Genomic DNA, 24786 nt, shown 5'->3' on the forward strand with positions numbered 1-24786 from the left:
TAAATTCCCAAATCCCTAAATTTCCGAAGCTCAAAATTGTCAATTACCTAAATTCCCAAATGCTTAAATCTCCAAACCCCTAAATCCCCAAACCCCTCCTCAAGTTCCCAAAATTTCCAAGTACCTAACCTCCCAAATCCCTAAATCTCCAAACCTAAATTCCCAAAGCCCAAGTCCCCCAAATCTCAAAACTCCAAATCTTCAGAATCACCAATTTCCCCAATTCTAAAATTCCAAACCTCAAATCCCCAAACCCCAAAATTTCCAATTTTCCATATCTGTCAATCCGTCAAATCCAAAAATCTGTATCCCCATCGTTGGTAGCAGCCGTGCAAGCAATTTTTCCCGAAAAACTTTCGGTCGCCGAATTGAAAATCCAAAGGGGGGTTGCGCTCCGCTTCCCTCCAGTCTCGGGCCGAAAGTAGGTGTGGAATAAGATCACGGCGCGACCCGTTGATCGTGTGCGTGCAACGGGGGCGAGTGTTCGGGCAGCGAGCACGAGAGAGAAGCCTCGAGGAGCAAAAGAGTAGCAGGATCTTTCGGATGGTTCGGGTTGAATATCGGTGGTGGGGTCTGTAAGGGCGGTCTGCGCACGCGCGGCTCGCGGCGGAACAGCTTCGCGCGGCGACGCTCAGTCTCGTCTGTCGCAATCCAGTGCAGATATACGTGCAATTACCCTGTCAACAGTGCTTAAAATCTCTCGTGGTGCTCGTGCTATTGCTCCTCGTATGGTGATCGATAACGTTCGCCGACCGATAACCCATCGATCCTGTTCGCGAGTTACGGGACGCTGGATCGAGTCGCGTGCCGCGGCCACGTGAAGGAAAAATTAAACGTCCCTCCAATTCGCGGCGATTCGAATCGCCGCCTGTCGCCACCGCCGTCCTCCAAACGGAGCCGCGATCAGTCGCTATCGCACGCTGCGCCCGGTGAGTTTGACGTTTCAGGCAACGCGTGCTCCCCAAGTTCAGTTCCCCAAACGGGTGGTGTGCTCGACGTGTCCGCGTGTAACGATGACCGTCTCGTGAAACAAGTGAATGCACCTCCGATGCTTTGTCAACGATAGGTACAACCGGACCTACCCGCGTGTGCTGTGTTACAGTGTGAACGGACCAGTGAAGGACTAAGTTCTCAAGGATTCGAGATGACTCGCCACCTGTGGCTAAGTGTACCGTTCGCTTTCCTCGTGATGTCAGGTAAGCAATGTGACGTACGGTGACAAATTAAGTGGTTGGATGCGTGTGCTGACATGTGGAGCGCGAGTAATGCGACATAACGACAGGATCACCAGGTCGGATGAAACATCGCCGGGTACATAGCCCGATGTCGTTACCTAGCTTTTTCTAGCCGAGTTGCCCGGCACGTCGCCAACAAGTAAACGGCGCTCTCTTTCTTACGTACATACTCGGTCAGCTGGGCGGGCCGAAAAACCACCGTGGTGACGAGTAACGCGAGAATAAAGTTGAGGAAAAACTATGTTCCCTACTGAGCTGCCAGCAGTTTGCTTGTGATGTCTCGCGCGTGAATCTCCTTTCTTCATCGTTACGCCTCAAGCGTGAAGTAGAGACAAAAGAATGTACGGGCCGGTGAAGCTCCGCTAAGCAAAGAAATGTATATTCTCTTTCTCAAACCGAGCGTGTAAAGGAGTTATAAGGAAGGCATTGCCTTTGTTTCTTCCTTGTTCCCAGTGAATCACTGCTACCGTCGGTTGTGCATGTGCTAATCGAGATTAGTGGAACAATACCGTCATCAAATAATACCTTCACTCGATAGAAATCACTTCTCATGTCTTTTCAACTAACACTGGCACAGATATGTTATGACTAGTACAGAATGTTAGTCTTCCTGTGATTATGGACTCACAAATCAAGAACGTCTCAATATTCCGGTCATATGTAACACTAGTAACACTGATCTCTGTAACTGTGATTATGGACTCAGTACAAATCACGAACATCTCAATATTCTGATCAGATCTAACACTAGTACGGTGCACTAATCTCCACCGCTGTGATTATGGACTCGGTACAAATCACGAACGCCTCAATATTCTGGTCACATCTAACATGCTAGTGATACACTGATCTTCGTTACTGTGATTATGGACTCGCAAATCACGGGCGCCTCAATATTCTGATCAAATCGCTAGTATCGATACACTAATCTTTACGACTGTCATTTTGAACGATGTTTCAATCAGGACTTGATGTTTCAATCTAACGCTAGTTACACTGATCATGGTTTCAGTATAAATTACAAGCATTCAGTCTCCATAACTGATGATTATGAACACGATACAAATCACGAGGACCTCTGATCAGTACTAAATTGTGATTATGGACTTCATGCAAATCACAAGAACTTCAATATTCCGACCAGCTCTAATCTCTATGGGTCACAAATCATAAAGACCTGAATATTTGAATCAAATGAAATACTAGTTATACCAACCTCTACGATTATCCTTGTAGGAACATAATCTGATCCCTGAAGGGTCCAAAGTTTGTTCATAACATAGCAGTAATCTATTCCCGAACAGACCCACGCTAAGTGGTAATCACTCGATAGTAATCAAGTGTTGTTCGTTAACGACCGAATATAATCGGATATAACGAAAAATGAGATGTGATATAACAGAAGCAGGGAATTCCGTTGATGTAACGCGTCCATTTTATACGTACTCCCCATTGCAGTACGCACGAATTAATTATCGTTTGGCTCGTATGGTTCGATGATTGCACACAATTCAGGCCCTGTAATAACTATGAAATTGACAAAGGAAATTCTGGCAAGTCAAGGCCTATAATCAGAGTTCTTCGTAAATGCAAATCGATTTCATTTCTCTGTGAAGCGATCGAGAATGCGCCCTTTGTGCATCGATCTCTGGTCCCTCACAAACGCGAAATATCTTGCCGATCAGAGAAACGCTAACGAGTTTCTGGTAATTAAGAAGCCATTGCATCGAACTTATCCCTCTTTATTGGCAAGTCCGTAGGCCAAACGGTGGCGCGTTTATCTTTGAGCGGAAATTCAAATCGCTGCGAAGAAGGTTCGTCCCTTATCGCGTGGATTTCCTTTTCCCACGCCTCGATCCCGGCTTGATTACACTCACGAAACTCCCGTTGTTGTTCCTGTGCAAACTCATTTGATTCTAAGCTGCTTTTTCGACGATTGCACGCCTTCTGTCGGGACGTACAGCCGAAGCTTTCCACGGTTACGGATGCTACTTGAGGATTTCACGCTCAGTCGGTACATTGTTAAGACCGGATACTTGACTAAGCTACCGGAGAGTCACTTTTGACTGGCTCGGTCGAGTATAATCTCCGTGGTTGACTTGTGCACCGAGCGAGAGAAACGATTTACGACACATTAACGAGCCTTGGCTTTCCTCTCTCGCAAACTTTACCCACTGACTTAACTGAGGCGAGCGTGTAGTGTACAGTGGCAACTCGCTTTATTGCTGATGATGCTCCTCGAAACTCCTTGATGCGTGCATCGGAGGGATGCTACCGAAATCGGTAATATACCTTTGTGGTGCATACATATTTCCACCAAATGTTCACGTAACTTCTCCTAAGTCCCTTCTTCATTCTGATGACGTTTGTTAAGCAGAAAGGGACATTTTTTATCGGTTAAGATTAAGGGCTGAAAGTACCCTTCAAAGTTCCTACCCACGAGTACGCTCTCGAAATACGTGAAAACCTGAGAAAGTTTTATGATTTTTTATGTACATAAGTTTCATGTACACCCAATAATAGGGTGTGAAGTGATCGAAGTATGATTTGTACATAAAATAATTTTACTCTTCAACTTATTCAAATTTATTTGATAAAAAGTGAGGAGCATTTCGTTCTAAATTCTTTAACACATACTTATATGTATACTACATGTTTCTTGATATGTATTTAAGGTTTCTCTACAATTTCTCAAATTTTTACTCACATCCTGAGAATTTGAGATTTGTGAATTTCTTGATTTAATGATCTAGGGATTTGCTTGTTGAGGGATTTCGAAACATACTTATTTATGAATGTACTCACTTGAGAGCTTGGAAATTCTGTGACGTATCTTATAATAATCTAATTTTTGCAGTAAACTATTTTTTAACGAAATCATGAATATTTAAATCATGGTATTGTAGTGAACAAATAATTTGTACCGAGGAAAGAGGTCTTTATTTACTACTATTTGTTGCTATTTGCACTTTTGTTTGCAATAGAGCTACAGCTCTCTATTTATACTCTGAAAAGAGTAGAGACGACAGTGGAAATCCATGACAGGTACCGTTTTTGCACTCATTAAACTGAAGGGACTGTCTCGTACACGGGTATAAGGCACTTCTTTTGTTCTGGTTTTGCTGCCAACATGTAGTTCTACGCATTTTACGTTTAGCTTTGAGACTGTTTCGCAATGACTAATTTTGAACTTGTACTGTTCATTGGTGCAATTTTACAATGTAATTTATTTTTTGGTTATTTTATTGCTTTATATTCTATTTTAATAACCTTTCATAATTGTTACTCTCTACGGTTCATAATATAAATGAATTAAATTATTTAATTTTTATGGTGTTGAAATGAAAAATGTCCATGCAATTTTATTTTTAATGTATAAAATTGAAATGTTGATATAATTTTAGTACAACTTTGCTGTTCATGTACGAGATAAAAATTTTTATTTTAATGTAATTTTAATTTCAGTATACAAGATAAAAATTTTAATACAATTTTATTGTTAATGTACAAAATTAAAAGTTTTATTTCACATGCATTTTAAAGTTTAAACAATAAAAATATACTTGAACTGTCACAAACCAAATTTAACCCTTTTTGACCTGACAAGCTTTCACAATCCCAAGTTATTTACAATTTTTAATTGAAAATAATTTTAGATGCAATGAGTGATAAAATTATATTTTAGATTTATATGAAAATTCATATGGGTGGTACTGAAAGTGTTAATAGCAGTGATGCTGAATTTAAAGACACCCAGTACGTGAATGTATTATGTGCATACTTTATGTACACACGCATACTCTACTTATGGGATTAATCATTGGTAAACCTTGAGATCATCTGATAATCTGATCGTGTTAAGTGTATGAGTTCAGTTCTTCTGAGGGAAACTAAATATTATATCGAGATAATCAGGTTGAAAAATTTGATCATTAAGCGTGACGTGCGAAGATATTTAAATCACTGAAAATTAGTGCAAGTATAAAAAATTTAAATTATAAAATAAATAACTTATAATATCGATGCAAAACGAGCAAACATTCCTAACAATATAAGATGTACAAAAATATTTATGTAATTTAACTTGTGTCCAAATTATTTAATAAAATTCTACTGTAAAAAAAAATTCCATAATAAATATTTAAGCCTTGAAACAATATAGAAGCTCTTTATTTTTGAATCGGTGAGGTTGCAATTATTCCAATTATTATTACAATTGCAAATGTGAGAACATCTAACAGTTTTTAAATTTCCCGCGCATCGCTCTCCATCGACTCCATATTGTTCATCATTCGCGTCTACCACCCATATTCCTTCTAAACCATGAACTTTTATTACGCCTTTGAAATACATTAATTAAAGTACACTACACTTATTTTATTTAAACCCACGCAACCGTAAGAGTAATTAATTGCAACCGTTCGTGCGAGGAATAAAGGAAATCAAACAGAACACGTGTTAAAATCGAGAGTCGTCTGATTAAATCAGAGTCGACTTTATTGTCATCGTACATCAAAGAGCGATACCACTGGAACTTTGATTATAATTAAAGCGAACCGTGTCTTCGTTAATTATGCTGTCCAGTCTCTTGCGTATTTATGCGGAAACGTATAAATTCGCATCCCGGAATATGCACCCGTATACACGCGTGTATTTTTTGCAATTAACGCGCCGTCAATTACATTCGATTGTGCCTTTGCACGATCTCCTACCGCGGAAAGACTTTTTTTTTACAACGTGAATAAATGTAAATGACGTCGAGTAATAGCCGACCTTTTTTCATTCCGGATAGTATAAAGCCACATAAAGGTGCAATAAGTCCGAGCTCTTTGCGTCATTAATAATCTGCCCATTTTTCTACCAGTTAGAAACTTTTAAAACGCCATTAATTTTTTTACTCAAACGTGTAGTCAGATAAACCTGTACAGAACGTATGCACGCAGGTTTGCAGTTAAACCACCAGCATTTCGTCACGAAGGCTCAGATTAGCTGGGCATAGCTTCGACTGCATTTATGTAGAAATTGTTCTATTAATTCCTCATTTGTACACATTTCGCAATCTATGAACGCATTATCGGTGCAGAGATTGCAGTCTGTTATTTCTGATATTAGGGGTCACTGAAAAATCAAAGGGGAAACGATTTAACCTCTTAACCCATGACTTTTGTGGTTAGGTCAGATATTAAGGTAGGGAAAGAAAATTGAAATGTACGTTCTCGACTTAGGAATTAATCGTACAAATTGTGCAACTACGATTTAGGTTAGTCATATTTGAACTGCAATGTGCGTCGAGGTCACAAATGAAGATAAAACCACGCATTAAGGGTGGCAATACAGACAGATGAAAATAAGCTGATATTCGTGAACTTTTTTTGTATAGGACACCTCAGTTTTGCATTTTCGAAATTTCAGGTATAATTTATTATAACTATTGCCTATTACAGAATATTTTCTGTTTTGCAAAATATTTCAAAATGCCGGAATTATGACAATCCTTTCTGGAAGTGTTTTGGCGTGTCTCGTGAATCGGCGTGGGTTCTAGCTTTAGATGTATTGGTCTGAAGCAAGTTTGCAGACAATGTTTCGAAAACTAAGATTCACAGTTAGTAGATGAACCTCAGAAATGTGCAAAATATGTAAAATTGAAGAAATGGCGCGCTCTTAAAGAAAAACTTTGAATTTTATTGAAAATTTTTGCAATGTTTTGCAATAAAAAGGACTTTAATGTTCAATTTATTTCATACATTTAGGTTCATATGTTAGATAGTATTGTCATGGATATGTGCAAAAAATTTGAGCACGATTGATAAACTAGTTTTTGAGTCATCAGCCACGGCAATTTTAAGAACGTAGTTCTGAAAAAAACGCGTTTGAAGTTTCAGTCCTCCGCACTGAACGCGTGTATACCCGCGGCGCTAATCGGCCATAACTTCAAAAGGGCTTCGTATTTCACTTTAAAATTTTGAGACAATATTTTCAAGATGTTACACTAACATTTTATAGAAAAAAAAGAGTTTGTAATTTTTTAAGATTCTAAAGGTATTGCCCCCCTTTAAACTTTAAATTGGAAAATGTTAAAAGTTCTAGTAAGATTTATCATATTTAAAATGCGTCACGAGTGCGTCATGAAAAATGTTTACTTCGAAAGTGCAAGTTTACAGTTCCTTAGCACTTTAATTGGATAAGCAAGCTTATCACCCAACGCAGAATGCTTATTTTTAAATTCATTGAAATGCAAATCAAATATCAAGAAATGTACTTGTCTCTAAACCTGTCAGTAAACACAATATCAGTATGTCCAATGTCCCTTGACTTGAAAATCAGTACATGAATTTGAAACAGGATTTCAGAATTAATAAATAACAAAAGTCCGAGATGATGATTTCACGAAAAGTTTGCGAAATTCCTCCCACATATCCTCAGACGTCAAGTGTGTGAGAAATTGTCATCACGTGTGTGTCCTATATGTGTGCTATCTTATGGGAATAGCGAGGAAAATTGACGGGCAGCCGAGGTCTGGTATAGTTTATTTCAGCGGTATTGTGGTCATCGCAGTCGCTATGCAGAAACCGGGAGACGCGCATTTACGCCGCAATGGAAATCCGAGAAAGCCGCGAGTTCATTCAAAGCCCGCCAGCTTTTTTTCCCCCCGTTCCTTGCCCTGAAGAAGTCCGCGAGCCGTGAGATGTATTCAGCGCATCCCGTGGGGACTTTCCCTAGCTAATGCGAGATGAAATTACAGCCCCCCGGGGTTCCGGTCGACAGTCACGCCGTCTACTCGAAAGACACTGCCTGAACCTCCGCCTCCGTCAGCTTCTCTTTCACCTCTTCCTTTACTTTCTTCGTCCTCTATACCTTCGAATGCTTGTACACACGAGGAGACATTCGTTTCAACTCGTTTGGTCGCTACTTAAAGCGAACGTTTACCCTTACTAAATGCTGTTCTTAATATTCAACGACAGCCTGAGAAATCACTCGTCATCGGGGAAGAAACTTGCCCAATTTAACGAGGTAATTTTTGGGGAGATTGGCGAGGGATTTGATTGCGAGGCTGTATTTACTTATTCACGGTTGTGAATTCGGTAACTTGTTTTGAAAGATGGAGGCCTGCAGTATGAGAAAATATGGCGGTCGGGGGCGAAGAGGTTATGTTTCTTGAGCTTTTAGGGATTCTTGCGAATTTCGAAGTTTGGTGATGGGTTGCAGGTCTTAGGAATGTAGGAAGGTTGGAAATTTGGCGATCTAGGGATTTGGAAACCTTGAGATTTTGTGGTCTAGGAATTTGAAAACCTTGAGATTTGGTGATCTAGGAATTTGGAAACCTTGAGATTTGGTGATCTAGGAATTTGGAAACCTTCAGATTTTGTGGTCTAGGAATTTGGAAACCTTGAGATTTGGTGATCTAGAAATTTGGAAACCTTGAGATTTGGTGATCTAGAAATTTGGAAACCTTGAGATTTGGCGATCTAGGAATTTGGGAACCTTGAGATTTGGTGATTTAGGAATTTGGAAACCTTGAGATTTGGTAATCTAGGAATTTGGAAACCTTGAGATTTGGTGATCTAGGAATTTGGAAATCTTGAGATTTCCAATAGATAGGAATTCATGAGTCCAGGTTATTGTGAGTACAGAAATTTGGAGAAGTGGAGTCTTGGATTTGGTAGAATTTGATGATTTTGAGATCCGGGGATGTAACGATCTGGAAATCTGTCAATTCAGTAATCTAGAAATTTGGTGACAGAAATTTTTGATTCTAGGGATTCCAGAAACCAAGAAAATGTAGATCTAAGGTTCTGGAAATTAGCCTATTTAGAAATGTAGAAATTTCTAATCTTTAAAATTTATTAATTTGAAAACTCCACAACCTAAAAATTTCAAAATTTGGCAAATTGAGAATTTCAACAAAGTAAAACCTTGAAAACCTTGAAAATCTTGAAATCCTTGAAAACCTTAAGAACCTTATAAACCTTAAAAAACATTGAAAACCTTAAAAAACCTTGAGAACCTTGAAAATCTTAAAAACCTTGAGAACCTTGAAAATCTTAAAAACCTTAAAAACCTTAAAAACCTTGGAAACTTTAAAAACATCCAAATTAAAAAATTTAACACGCCTTGAAAATGTCTACATAAATTTTTGACTTTAACCAGCAATTATCCCGCGAATGTTCAAAATTTCTCCAGCAGAAAAAATTATATACTTAAGAGCATGACCCACCGTCGTCCGCTAAAGGAAATCGATTTTTTCGAATGTTCCTTTATCTCTTAACTAAAGAATAAGAACAGAAAAGGAACGTAAAATAGGTAGTGAGACACAATGAGAGTTGGAGACTTGTGCCAGCTAAACGTTTTGGACTTGTCGAAGCTCTTGCGAAGAGACATTTCGAGGTCTCGATCGAATCTTTATACGTGTAAGGGGTGATTCAGAGCTGTTACTGAAGCAATTAGATGGGCGAGCTATTCTGGCTGTGAATTACGGTGTACTACTTCGAACATGTTCTACGTTCCAGACGTAATGGTTCGATTATCGTTCAAGTAAATGAAAAACTTCTGTGAACTTTCTTATCGAGTCATGATTCTTTCGATTCACAGAGAAGTCACTTTAAATCTTATTGTTATTGTTGTAAGTTCAACTTTAAACTTAGTTAAGGTTAAATTACTGTGAGTTTGAGGTTAGATGTGATGTCCGTGAGGTTATGAGTTGGTGCCCAAGTTTTGAGGTTAGATAAGAAAAATTCTGTTTGACAAATTTTCATTAAAATTTTTATAATTTGTGATGGTTGAAGTCACTTTAAATGTGATCTTATTATTATTGCAATCTCAGCATTGCTCTAAACTTGGTTAATGTTAGATTACTGTAAGTTTCAAGTTAGGTGTGATGTCCGTGAAGTTATGAGTTGATGTCCAAGTTTAGAGGTTAGATAAGAAAAATTCTGTTTGACAACCTTTCATTCAAATTTTTATAATTTGTGATAATTGAAGTCACTTTAAATGTGATCTTATTATTATTGCAATCTCAGCATTGCTCTAAACTTGACTAAGATTAGATTACTGTAAGTTTGAGGTTAGGTGTGATGTCAGTGAGGTATGAGTTAACATCCAAGTTTTGAGGTTAGATAAGAAAAATTCTGTTTCATAACCTTTCATTCAAATTTTTATAATTTGTGAAAATTGAAGTCACTTTAAATGTGATCTTATTATTATTGTAATCTCAGCATTTGGTCTAAACTTGGTCAAAGTTAGATTACTATAAGTTTGCTTTGAGGTTAACCTCTGTGAGTTGATGTCCAAGTTTTGAGGTTAGATGACCTGTTTGATAACCTTTTAGTCAAATTAAATGACCAGGTTTTTGGTTTCTCTGATATATGTTAAACTAACGTTTGGTTAGGTTAAGCTAGATTAAACTAGGGTTAAGCTCTAATAACCTCTGAGTGGTTACTTGAATCTGTTTTAAGATTAGGTTAGATACACGTTAATTGTGTTTGACAATCTTTCAATGGAATTAATTGTTTGGCATTAAATTGAACTAAGGTTAGAGTTATAACAAGTTGAAAAATGTAATTTCATAAAGTTTTCGCAATTTCCTGAAAAATGAACACGTTGAGTCAGTGAAGCACACGTGGGCAAAAGTACTGTTTACGATAACTGTCTCCAAAATGGCGTGTCGAAGGTGCCGTTCGTGGCCCGAAAGAAATCACACGTGCGAACATGCGGCAAACGGTCGCAAGTGGACGTCGAGGGCCGTAAAGAGACGACTATGAAAACGAAGTAAAAAGGGACGTTGCCGCGTAATTTTAGAAACGTCTGCGAACTTAAAGAGACGCCGTATACCGAGGGTGAAGATGGTTTAATAATATACACCGATGTCCAAATGGCGCGAATGCGATAATAAACGATTTGACGTGTACGAGCGAGCGTCCTGATACGATACGACATACCTAACCAACAGTGAGAGATTATTATCGTTGGAATCTCTAACAGGAAGCTGTGCGAAGGGTTTAACTAGAAACGTTGAGAAGACCAATCTTGCAGTCGTTCCGTCTCCAAATTTCTTGTGTGCGGAATGAGTCACGCAATTAGAACAGTTTGCGCTTCTCCCTTTGAATGAAAACAGGAAAAGATGATGTGACACGAAGATTGATAATACAAACACTTTGTGAGTCGGGAGTACCGAGGAAACGTTAAAAATATTATGATTGATCTTCCGATGTATATTTATCAATTTTTAGCATCGCTCTGCGGATCGGTGATTGATAGCTTCCATGTTCATAAATTGAAATACTGAATCAATTTTTCTACGGTCATTTCGGAGATTATATGTATGTCTAAAGAGAAATTTATTTGCGGTTTCGGTGTAGTTTTTTTATTCGATATCGGTTCTTGTGTATTGTGACGTAAAGAAGTAATAGGATGTTTCAATATTTTTAGTTAGGATTATTACCAGCTTATTACTAGTTTTTACTAGATTATTACTAGCTTATTACTTGTTTTTCACTAGCTTATTTCTAGCTTATTATTAGTTTTTTACTTGGTTATTACTAGCTTATTACTAGCTTATTATTAGTTTTTTACTGGCTTATTACTAGCTTATTTTTAGTTCTTTACTGGCTTATTACTAGCTTATTACTAGGCTTATTATCTTATTAGTTAGTACTTATTACGAGGTGGTAATACCTAGTAGTACAACACTCCTAGTAATAAGTCTCTTCTAGTACTAATATTTTTTGAAGGTGTCACAATTTTAGAATTACCATTAGCTATACTATATGAAATACTATTCTCAAGTATTCATAATTCGAATCAAGAGAAAATCTGATTTTCCTACAAAAAATTTTGTGATTAAGGATACAGAAACTTATCACCGTTTCTAGGGATTTTTTAGTAGATTATACATATTTATGAAATAAGGTACTATATGAATTTGGGAATTTAGAAACTTGAGATGTGGAGATTTTTTATTCTAGGGACTTTATAAGATTTGATAATTGTGGGATAAGGAATTGTAAGTATTTTGATATCTAGGGACTTTGGGATCTTGGATTTTGGAGTAAGAAAAATTGAAATTTTATGCATTTTTTAAGATTTAATAATTGTGAAATGTAGGAATCAAGGAAATTTTGATTTTGGGATTTAAGATGTGAAGTTGTTGGATTCTAGTGACTTTTTGGGTGTGGCAAATGTGAAATATGGAAATCTAGGAACTTGGAGATATAGGAATATTGGGATCTTGGGACTTGGAATGGAAAAATGTTGAATTCTAGTGACTTTTTAGGATTTGACAATTGCTGAATATAGAAATCTAGGGATATGGAGATCCAGAAAGATAAATAATTATGAGGATCTCGGTACTGAAGGGTCTAGGGAATTTTAAAACTAGGGAAACGGAGGACTTGAGAATTTCAAACTTTGAAATCTCAAAAGTATGAGAATTTGATAAATTGTAAAAATTGAGGAATTAAAAATTTGAGAATTTGAGAAGTAGAAAACTTTAAGGGGTAGAAAATTTGAGAAGTAGAAATCTTGAGGAGTAGAAACTTTGAGAAGTAGAAAACTTGAGGGGTAGAAAATTTGAGAAGCAGAAATCTTGAGAAGTAGAAAACTTGAGGGGTAGAAAATTTAAGAGGTACAAAACTGGAGGGGTAGAAAATTTGAGAAATAAAAATCTTGAGAAGTAGAAACTTTGAGAAGTAGAAAACTTGAGAGGTAGAAAATTTGAGAAGTAGCGAATTTAAGTATTAAAAAATTTGAAAAGTAGAAATTTTGGGAATTTGTAGATATAGGAATTTAAGAATTAATGACTCAGACGACGTGAAAATTTAAGAATCATCAAATTAAAAAGTTTCGAAATTTCCAAATATAAAAACTTAAGATTTCGAAATCTTACTGTACCTCCATCCCCTCACCCAAAGAAACCCTATATTGCCCTCTAGTAACCCACCAAATAAAAAGCCAACGCTAATTCACCACAAGTCGATCGGACCACAAAAGAACGCTCTAAACTACAATATTCCTTATATCATTCTCGCTATTCTCTCACACCCCATTAAAAAACCTTCATAAGCATTCTTGAACTCTACATCCATTCATCGTGCATGTTCATTATTTTTCCCAAAGACGTTCTTTGTTTTCGGTATACCAATATTCGGAACCGCGGAGAATATATTTCAATGTCAGTAGCAGCGGTTTGATCGCGGTCGAATATTACGTGTGTCACGTTCTCGCGGCAATTCGCCGCATTACGTGTTTCACACGCGTGTCCCTCGTAAAAATGTTTCTGTACGAAAGTTTTTAAGTCCCCGGTTTATTGCCGGTTGTCCCTCGTTCCTAGGAACGCGAGCCTCCGGACGTCAAAATAGTTCGAAACTCCACATCGCGGTTGCTGCGAAAGTATAACGCGATATTCTCGCGATATAGCCGACCACGTGGCTCGGCTTTTTATTGGGATACTTTGGCGAATTCCGTGTGGAGCACGTTCCGAGCTACTCGTGGCGCACGTGCGTTCCTCGTTAGAGACAGCTACGTTGACTGATGTTCCCTCCGCTAAATTTCTGGGCGAAACGATTCTGAGGGAACTGTTCTTCACTAGAGCAGGGGTTCTCTAACTTTTGGGAAACTAGCGGAAATGGCGGCCGGTAACGAGGTCGGTTCGAAAAAGTGACTGTGAAGGTTAGGTGACATAATTCGCGGGTTTTGGACTCTAGGTGAAATTCAATTTGGATCATAGGTGGATTTAGGTGTGTTTATTGTGGAGTTAAGGGATAGGTTTGTTGTGGAGTTAAATCTAGTGTCTGTATGAAAATATGGAGGTTAGAAAAGATAGGTTCTTCTGATGATTTTGGGTAGGTTTTGAGGATTCAAAAATTTGTTAAGATGAGTTAAGAATTTAGTAATGTAGACATTTGGAAATCCTGCTAATTAATTCTACGTTTATAAGGTAATTTCGAGTTCCTTAATTCGAAGAATTGATAACCGGGCTCTTAGAAGCAAGAATCCGTCACTGCTTATTGCTACAGTCGCCAGGAGGACAAAGAGTTTACGCTGTTTAAGCGAAATGTCTCAGAACGGTTTGAAATTGTGCATAAATCATTCATTCGTGAGAACTGCTTCCAGGTTTTAACGTTTCCTCCGTTCAATAATTTCTTATTGAATTATGTATCGCTACGGGTTGTTTGTTTGCTCTGCGATGAAGATACACGTGTTTAAGGAGAATTTACTGCATTTCAAATAACTAGATCCTACAATACCCAGATTTGCAAAACATTGTGTTCTTGAATCGTTAGATCTACAAATATCTCCATTGAGTCTCTAATTCTACAAATTCCTAGATTTTCAAATTGATGCATCAAATTTTTGTTGTTCAAAATTACCACATTTTTATATTTCCAAATTTATGTTTTTATAAATTGTTAATTCTCTAAATTATACATATCTGTAATATCCATAAATCTCTATGTCTCTGAATTCCCATATGTACATATAAATTCCTGAATTCCTAACTTTATCTACAAAATTGAAGTTAAAGAAACTATTAAGTCTAACAAACAATAATATCTCCAATAAAAATTGTTCATAAATAAATAATATTAAAAGAAAAATATGGATCCTTATTTTTATACAAAAATATATTGTGAGAAACCTACTTATATACGTTGTCTTAACTTGCATAAGAAATAAATATATTATTAGCAACTTTCAGTTTATCAATATTTCGATATACTTTAATAAAATTACTCTAACATTGTATAATAATTTTTATACTTATTTCCACGTTTAAATCTTTATCAAAGTTTCACTTAGTTATTCCTGAAAATTTGACTTAGTTATAATAAAAGAGTACGAGTATGGGGTGTCTTATGAAGTGGAGCTCAACCTCCCTTTATAATTCTCCCTTTCTTACAAAAACAAAAATATTTGCGGTTACAGTAAATAATAGTCAGTCCTGGTGCACCAAAATACATCAAAATTTCACTTAATATTATAACAAAAAAATACTGAGTATGGGGTGTCTTATGAAGTGTAGTTCAAGCTCTCTCTATGACTCCTTTTTTACAGAAACAAAAATATGTGCTGTTGCAGTAAATAATAGTCGGTCCTGACGAACCAAAATTCATCAAAATTTCACTTAATATTATAATAAAAAAATACTAAGCATGGGGTGTCTTATGAAATAGAGCTCAAGCTCCCTCTATGATTCTTCTTTTTTTACAAAAACAAAAATATTTGCTGTTGCAGTAAATAATAGTCGGTCCTGACGAACCAAAATACATCAAAATTTCAAAACATGCAGTGTCTTATGAAGTGGAGCTCAAGCTCCTCTATGATTCCTCCTGTCTTACATAGAAAAAAAATATTTGCTGTTCATCGAAAGTATTACATATTAGAAGTATTACCTTCCCCTTATTTTATAATTTTATTTCTGTACAATTTATTTCATGTCATTGTAAACAATTTATTACTTTTCATATTGAATAAAAAATGTGCATGTTGGTCGACCACAGCTATATTTTTATAGTGACTGTTCCTGAATAAATTCACAACAATAAATAGTAGTACGTGACGAATCAAAACACATAAAAATTTCACTTGTTTTTACCATTCCGAAGACCTCTTCCAGTAAATCGAACATAATAGAAATCGTGTTTAAACAGCATCTTGAAGACGAAAGCAGGACGAGAAACTCTATGCATAATTTGGCAAGGAATCCCATGGAGCAGAAAATACCGTTCGAACGACTGGAGGTTTTCTTACCGTCTACGCGCGTTAATTAATCCCTTTTCAATTAGAGGCCACGCCCTTCTTGTCCCGACAAAATCCCGAAGCGCGAAAGCTAGTGTCTACAGGAGCACTTACCACCATGGGAATGAGTGTGAATTGGAAACGGGGCCATCTTCCTAGATGGGGCGAACGTTTACTTATTGTTAGCTCTTCTCTGTGATCATAATGAACGAGATTAGAGGATTTGACAGAGTGCGAGGAAAACGACTCCTAGGGCTTTGAGAGATGGCTTTTTTATGGAAATGTGTGAGAGGTAAGATGGAGGAAGTATTTCCTGGTGGAGAATCGATTATTAGGTTGTATTTATTTTTTAGTGAATTAGCAAGTCTGTTATTTGGTGCTTGATTTCATTCTTCAGGTTTTGGTTATTTGGTGGGAAAATTTGATGTAATTGTGATTGATATTATTTTGTATTTGAGATTTGGGAATTTTGGGAATTTTGGGAATTTTGGGAATTTTGGGAATTTGGAAATTTTGAGAACTTGGAAATTTAGGGAATTAGAAATTTAGGAACTTGAAAATTTGAGAATTTGGGAATTTTGAGAATTCGGAAATTTAGGGAATTGGGAACTTGGCAGTTTAAGAAATTGGAAATTTGAGAATTTGGAAATTTTGAGAGCTTGGAAATTTAGGGAATTTGGGAATTTGGTAATTTTGAGAATTTGGAAATTTAGGGAATTTTGTGAATTTAGGGAATTAGAAATTTAGGAATTTGAAAATTTGAGAATTTGGGAATTTTGAGAATTCGGAAATTGATTGAATTTGGGAGTTTAGAGAATTGGAAATTTGAGAATTAGGGAATTTTGAGAATTTGGAAATTTAGGGAATTTTGTGAATTTAGGGAATTAGAAATTTAGGAATTTGAAAATTTGAGAATTTGGGAATTTTGAGAATTCGGAAATTGATTGAATTTGGGAGTTTAGAGAATTGGAAATTTGAGAATTAGGGATTTTTGAGAATTTGGATTTTTAGAGAATTTGGGAAATTGGGAATTTAGGGAATTGGAAACTTGAGAACTTGGAAATTTAGGGATTTTGGGAATTTTGGGAATTTTGGAAGCTTGGGAATTCGGAAATTAAGGAATTTAGCCACTTGACAATTTCCCAATTTAATAATTGACCACTCTGAGAATTTGACAATTTATCAATTTAGAAATTTGATAATTTAAAAAAAATGAGAATTTAACAGTTCCAGAATTTCAAAAATTGCAAACTCTCCAATTTAAAAATGTAAAAATCTGAAGGATAAAAAATTTGAGAAACCAAAAATTTAACAATTCCCAAAATTTGAAAATTTGATACTTAAAAATTGTTCCGAAAAAAAAACTTGAAAATCTACTGCAAAATATACATAGAACCAAGGGAGAACTGAATTAGGCTTTCAGCATGGAACTACGATTCGTTATATGGTCTATACTATAAAATTGACGTGTAAGCTGTTAAGCTGGATTATTATAGCAATGATAACAATTTTCCAGGGTACATAAATCTCTTTTATCCGCGTGAACAGAACAATAGCACGCGCGATTCGCTACCAAAAATTCTAACTTAAAATTTTGCGGTAGAATTAATAAAGACTTTTATATACGTCTATTAGATTTTCATTTCTATAAGTTACATTTGACAATAAAATGTATATTGTACATGTTTACGGACACTTTAATGGGAGTTCGTGTTATAAATTTATATTTCAGTGTTTTTCCATTTTTCTAACATTTATTGGTTTTTATTTTTATGTAATAAATATTAATTTTAGTATCATCGTTGTCATGTACGATGTTAGTGTTTTAGTTGTAATTGTAATTTATAGGTTTTGAAAATATTTTAATAAAAGTTGATGTTAAAAACTAGTTAGACCAAAAATAATAAATAGTTTGTTTACTAAAGAAATTTAGCTTTTTGCATTAGAAATTATTTTTGTCTTTTTCTTTTAATAAAATATTTAATTCTGTATGGTTATTACAAGTATTATTATTCACTATTGTTCACATTTGTTCTGTTTTCATTTCTTTTTACTTAAATCGTTAAAATTTCGAAACTATAAAATTCTTCGTCTTTTCTATAAAATTTGATAATTGCAAGTATATCCTTCAGGAAGTTTAAACATTGTAAATAATTTTTTCAAAAAGTTTCACAGTACAAGTATTTTCCAAAATAGATAAAAGTAGATAATAAGTAGATAATCAGTAGATAATAAATAGATAATAAGTAGATAATAAAGAGATAATAAGTAGATAAAAATAAATAAAAAATAGATAAAACATTTCTCAATAATTACAAATAATACTAAACTACCTAAATACCGTATAATATAGTTATCACTAAAAACAAAATGAGTTAATCAACATTTTAACCACTTAATAATCGCATACAACGAACTCAGTTCGAATTCTTAATGTAATTGCTGTTATTTGGAGGTAACGAGAATCCTATTACAGGAACATTTCTTGTTATTTCGTTCAGGTGGCCTGTTACGGCGTATACGGGCACACTGTTAACGTTATCGGTAATTGCAAACACTATATAACAGGTTAACCAAGCACTAAACGTGTTTACGGCGTGAGGCCAGTTATTGTCACGTGTGGATGTTCGGATAGCTACTTAAATTAGCGTTAATTCTTCGTTGCGTTGTACTGCAAATACGTGTTCTTGGTAATAGAGATTTCGGCAAAATTGTTATAAACTTGTTACAAACAATTTGGGGGCTTTGGATGCTAATTTGAGAATTTGAGAATTTAGGGAATTGGAAATTTAGGAAATTGGAAATTTAGGGAGTTTGGGGAATTTGGGGAATATTGGTTAATTTGGTAATTTAAAGAATTTAGGGAATTTAAAGAATCCACGGAATTTAAAGAATTCAAGGAATTTAGAGAATTTAGGAAACTTAGGAATTTAGGGAATTTGTGAATTTAGGGAATTTGGAAATTTAGAGAATTTGGGGACTTAGGGAATTTGGAAATTTAGGGAATTGGAAATTTGAGAATTTGGGAATTTAGGGAATTCGGGGAATTTGGGGAATTTGGGGAATATTGGGAAATTTGGTAATTTAGGGAATTTAGGGAATTTAGGGAACTTGGGAATTTAGGGAATATTGGAATTTAGGGAATATGGCAATTTAGAGAATTTGGAAATTTAGGGAATTGGAAACTTGAGAACTTGGTAGTTTAAGAAATTGGAAATTTGAGAATTTGGAAATTTAGGGAATTGGAAACGTGGGAACTTAGAAGTTTAAGAAATTGGAAATTTGAGAATTTGGGAATTTTGAGAATTTGGAAGTTGAGGGAATTTGGGTATTTTGAGAATTTGGAAACTTAGGGAATTTGGGGAATTTGGGAAGTTTGAGAATTTGGAACTTTAAGAAATTTAGGAAATTTGGGAAATTTGAGAATTTGGAAATTTAGGGAATTGGAAACTTGGAGACTTGGAAGTTTAAGAAATTGGAAATTTGAGAAGTTGGGAATTTTGAGAGTTTGGAAGTTGAGGGAATTTGGGTATTTTGAGAATTTGGAAACTTAGGGAGTTTGGGGAATTTGGGAAGTTTGAGAACTTGGAACTTTAGGGAATTTAGGAAATTTGGGAAGTTTAAGAATTTGGAAATTTAGGGAATTGGAAACGCGGGAACTTGGAAGTTTAAGAAATTGGAAATTTGAGAAGTTGGGAATTTTGAGAATTTGGAAATTGAGGGAATGTGGGTATTTTGAGAATTTGGAAATTTAGAGAATTTAGGGAATCAAAAACTTATGAATTTAAAAATTCTCAAATTTGTGAAATCTCATTCACCAAATTTCAAAATTTAATACCAACAAATTTAAAAATATTAGGAAATCCTTTCAAAATCCTCGCATTCGCAACTATCTAAATTGAACAACACAAAAAATAATTATTCAAAACCAAGATTCCAGAGCATCCGTTTTAGTGTAAAGTATTAATAATTTAAATTTCATATTTCTTACGCCCGTTCATTTACCTAGCGTCCATTTATCAGGTGTTTGTAGTAGAAACCTTGCGGCGAATGTATTTTCTTCAACCCGAAGCTGAGTTTATGTCGCTCAGTTAGGTTAGTGGGTGGTAGCCAATGTTTGTCTTCTTAACGCACAGCATGTTCTGCACTTTTATCGTTCGCTTACAAATGGGAACCAAACTTGTACAGCTGTCGTGAAAAAGCAGACGTTGAATACTAGAGAAACCTCGAGGGTTCTTCCGACAATTAACTCGATGAAAGATTTATAGGTGTTGGAGCAGTAAAAGGGTGAAGTAAGATGTTTATGGTTCAACCTTTTCCCTCTTGTAATACAAGCACACGTATTAATTTTATGTCAAAATTTCATGTAAGACTCTTATATCATGCATTGTAATTCAACTGATTATATTATTAATTTTATATTATAATAAAATTTAGTAGACTTACTTTCTAAATTTTTCTTCTTCAGAAATCATTTTAAAAGACTTGACTATAAAAATAAAATAAACATTTTTAATTTTTTAAATTTGATGGCAAGTTAATTTTTATATCATATAAAATTTTATGTTATATACTGTAATGTAACTAATTATATTTTTTATTAACTTAAAATTTGAGAGACATTTGACTTAAAAATTTAGAAAAAATTCATGCTGCAAATTTAACACTTAATTTCATTTTTAAACCTTCTTAACAATTTTTGAATTATTAAATATTATACTATCTTATAATTTTAATATAATTATTTAAACTAAAAATGGATGAAGCATATACTTTACGAGATTTGAATAACAAATGAAAAATGAAGATTTATTTATTTCAAATGTCGAAGGGTTTATTTTCGATCCTGTTTTACCTCGGCTTTTATTTTTCATTTCAAGTGGTAGATATGGAAAAACCAAATTTAAATGTAGATATAGTAAAAATATAACAGAGTTGATATTTTTATCGATTCGAAACACTGATTTTTTGCACGTGTTTATTAAAAGTTAAATATTCGACTTTTTACAAAAATATTTTCCTACCGCTATGTAGACGTTGTTCGTGTGTTTATATATATACGCAATTATGTGAACTTTATTAATACCGTAGCTCGTGTCTAGTTCAAACATTGAAATGCTGTCCGTGGTCGAGATTGAAATGCCAATTGCATGCTTCGACAACAGTTTTGATTTTGCAAATTGTTGGTTAAAAACGAGGTATTCCTGTTTATTGCCAAGATGATGATACCAGCAAACATCAGATTTAATACACAAATTGTTAATAAATTTTCAAATTTATAACTTAATATTTATCGAGTATTAAACAATTTAAGTTACAGTTTTATATATGTTGTATGTACAAAAGGTTTCAAGGGAAATGATATTATAAATTATTCATGTGCTGTATTATAATTTTAACGTTCTGTGAGAAAACATAATGAGGGTATTTCATTATTTTTGTTAATTATGAAATTTGATTATTAATTTTGTTTTAAATATTGGAATTTTCCTGTGCATTATTTTATGTTACATATTTGAAATAAAGTCGTGAAAGATTGATATTAATGCATGCTAGTATGTGTGTTAAAAGTTACATGTATGTTAAGTACATGTTACATATGTTATATGATGCACCATGTTACATATGTTGTATGATATATCATGTTACATATGTTATATGATACATTATGTTACATATGTTGTATGATATATCATGTTACATATGTTATATGATACATCAAGTTACATATGTTATATGATACAACAAGTCACATATGTTATATGATACATCAAGTCACACATGTTATATGATACAACAAGTCACATATGTTATATGATACATCAAGTCACATATGTTATATGATACAACAAGTCACATATGTTATATGATACAACAAGTCACATATGTTATATGATACATCAAGTCACATATGTTATATGATACATCATGTTACATATGTTATACGATACATCATGTTACATATATTATATGATATATCATGTTACATATATTATATGATATATCATGTTACATATGTTATATGATACAACAAGTCACATATGTTATATGACACATCAAGTCACATATGTTATATAATATATTATGTTACAATATATGATACGTTATGTAACTTACTACACGTATTAAGTACATATTAACTATAATTCACTATACGTTTCAAGTTCATATTCACTAAACTTTATCACACTTTTATATAAGATATCAACAACACTTTATTATATGCATCAAATACATATTCATTTTACATCCCTTGCTATAATTTATTACTATAATACTAATCATAATTCACTGCATGTTCTAACCACACATTAACAACAACATATTAAACATAATTCCGTAAGAGGAAAATCGTGTTTATCTCAGCCCTTATTTATTTTAAGCTCAAACCGCTATAGACGCTGAATAAAATGAAGTACGTGATATGTTTATAAATCCATAAATCGCACGAGATTCACTGTACCTTGAAATTCTGCGAATTTGTGGGGCATGATATATAACCTAGTCACATAATCTCTTTTAAGTGCATCAGTGTATAAAACGGGTTAATCGCTTTCGTACCAAAGGTAGTCGCAAAAATGCGTGCAAAAAACGTCAGGCAAAGCTTCCTTTTTATACGTGTAGAATATTATATTGAAATATGTCAAGATTTCTGTTCCTTTCTTGCTGCGTTATTCGATTCAATGGTATTTATATGTATCTCGTTCAGACAGAAGCACGATTTATTCATATATGTACCTTTGTATCATATGTAACTTAATATTTACAGTCGATTTAGAAATTTTTACAGAAATATCATACATAATTTTTTAAATAAATAAGAAGTTTAAAAAATTTGTCTAATTTTTATATCCTCAAATTTTTTAATTTTTGTCTTAAAATTTTTGTGTTTTTAGATTTGTCAATTTGCAGAATTGAATAGATATAATTTGTGAATGTATAAACTTTGAGTGCGTTATTGAAAATTTGTGCATTTTGAAATATTCAAGATTGCATATTTAAAAATTTCAATAAGAAAATTAAATCCTATTGAAATTTAATTAAAATTTATCGACAACCTGATTAATTTATTAATGACCCAAAAGCTTTATTGAAAATATTATGAAAGGTATTACCTAACCTAACCAGTGGGGTTTTTCACCCCCCACGCGAATCTTAACATGCAGCAGTAACATTTTAATACTAGAATTTTAAGCAGCAGTCTATGGGCCACCCTATATAAATATCGCACATTATACTCATGTTTCGTATACATTAGTCACCCATAGTAGCAAGAAGATTAAACGTTAAATATTCATGAGCCTCATTTACAAGGTATTAAGAAACGGGTTTAAACAGTGTTCGCGAAAGTGAGCGTAAAGTGCCGTAGAAGGACAACTACTGTAATCAGTATTGTTTCAGAACATTATTACTTTCAGTTTTCAGTGTTACGAGCGATTTAGTTGGTCAGGTTCGTCAAACAGAAATTTATTAATCGCGTGCGATCCCCTCGTTAAACTAAGCTATTCTTCAGCGGTGCTATACAAGGATTTTCTTTCGATTATTTCCTTGTTATTTATAAATTGCTATTGTTTATTGATATTCTTTATAGAAATTAGACTTGCAGATATTACTTACAGAAATTAGTTACCGATATTAGTACAGCGTTGGTAATATTTAACAAGAGTTTAAGAAATTAAGGAAATTTGAGTATTCGTAAGTGCACGTTAGATAATTGTATGACCGATATGTGCTCTCTACTTATTTTTAGTGACGTCAAACTGAACACGTCTCTGTATCGAATGATTCTAAACATAACACGTGTCTATGTAGTCGATGTTCCGAAATGAATAACGTGTCTATGTATCAAATGTTCCAAAGTGAACCTCGTGTCCATATCGACTACTTATTTCGACAGCGTTCAAAATGGAGATACAGCGTGTTTCTGCTTAAATATCTCAATCCTCTCCAAAAATACAAGAAAATGTTATGTACAAAAATTATAGAGTTTAAGAAACTGCATAATGTGGTATAAATAGTATTCTCGCAAGTGGAGGCATAGAGAAGATACAGCGGTTTATGTTTCCTTAACCTCTTAGGCTCGGTCCACTATAATGGCGTTCGCGAATGTCATCGCAGACATGGCGCCACTATAGAGGCTCACTCTACCGGCTCACTCGCTCATCGTTTCAATCGAATGATCGTTTTCATATGTTTTGATTCGCACTTTGCCTTCACCACGTTTCATAAGAGTATTAAATCCCACAAAACATTACATGTAAATAAAAGGTGCCAAGTTTAGACACCATTTGCACTAATACGATATTGGAAACATTTGGAAATTATTTTGTGAATTTTCTAAAAAAGTAAATTATCAATGTTAATGCATATCTTTGGGAAAAATTATAATTTAACCAACAAAAACTTCATTCAAATTTACTGGAAAACAGCATTGTTACATTGTAGTGCTGTATAATCTGAACTGTGTCGTGCAGAGAAGCAGCCTGAAGTTCAGTCTTGGCTAAGAGGTTAAACATTCTGTCAGATGTGAATAATAATAAGAATAATGTAAATAATAATGAACTAAAAATACTCAATAGTATATGAAGACTCTTGTTATTGCCTACAATCCTGCTGTTATTATCTACATATAACCCTATTGCTATCTAATAATTTGAACATAGTTCCTGAAGAAACTAAAAACAGTTCACATATTATTTTATTGATAGAAACTTGGATCGAAGTCTAATCTTCTACCAACCGTATTATACTCCATGACTTAACAATTATGTTGGCTTTTTGAAAGTTCATCGCAAGAAAGAGTATAAAATATTCGAGT

At 34.4% G+C, this 24786-nt stretch overlaps 1 protein-coding gene across 1 annotated transcript in view; it reads left to right on the forward strand.

Annotated features, from left to right (window-relative positions):
* Positions 1-210: 210 nt before the first annotated feature.
* The window catches only part of LOC100881058 (uncharacterized), a 283887-nt gene continuing 259311 nt past the window's right edge, over positions 211-24786 (forward strand). The window contains exon 1 of the mRNA XM_012288797.2: positions 211-1196. Coding sequence (XP_012144187.1) covers positions 1145-1196 — 52 coding nt within the window. The 5' untranslated portion in view covers positions 211-1144. The remainder of the gene's footprint in view (positions 1197-24786) is intronic.

Source organism: Megachile rotundata, chromosome 14 (genome assembly GCF_050947335.1).
Source record: "Megachile rotundata isolate GNS110a chromosome 14, iyMegRotu1, whole genome shotgun sequence".
NCBI lineage: Eukaryota > Metazoa > Arthropoda > Insecta > Hymenoptera > Megachilidae > Megachile > Megachile rotundata.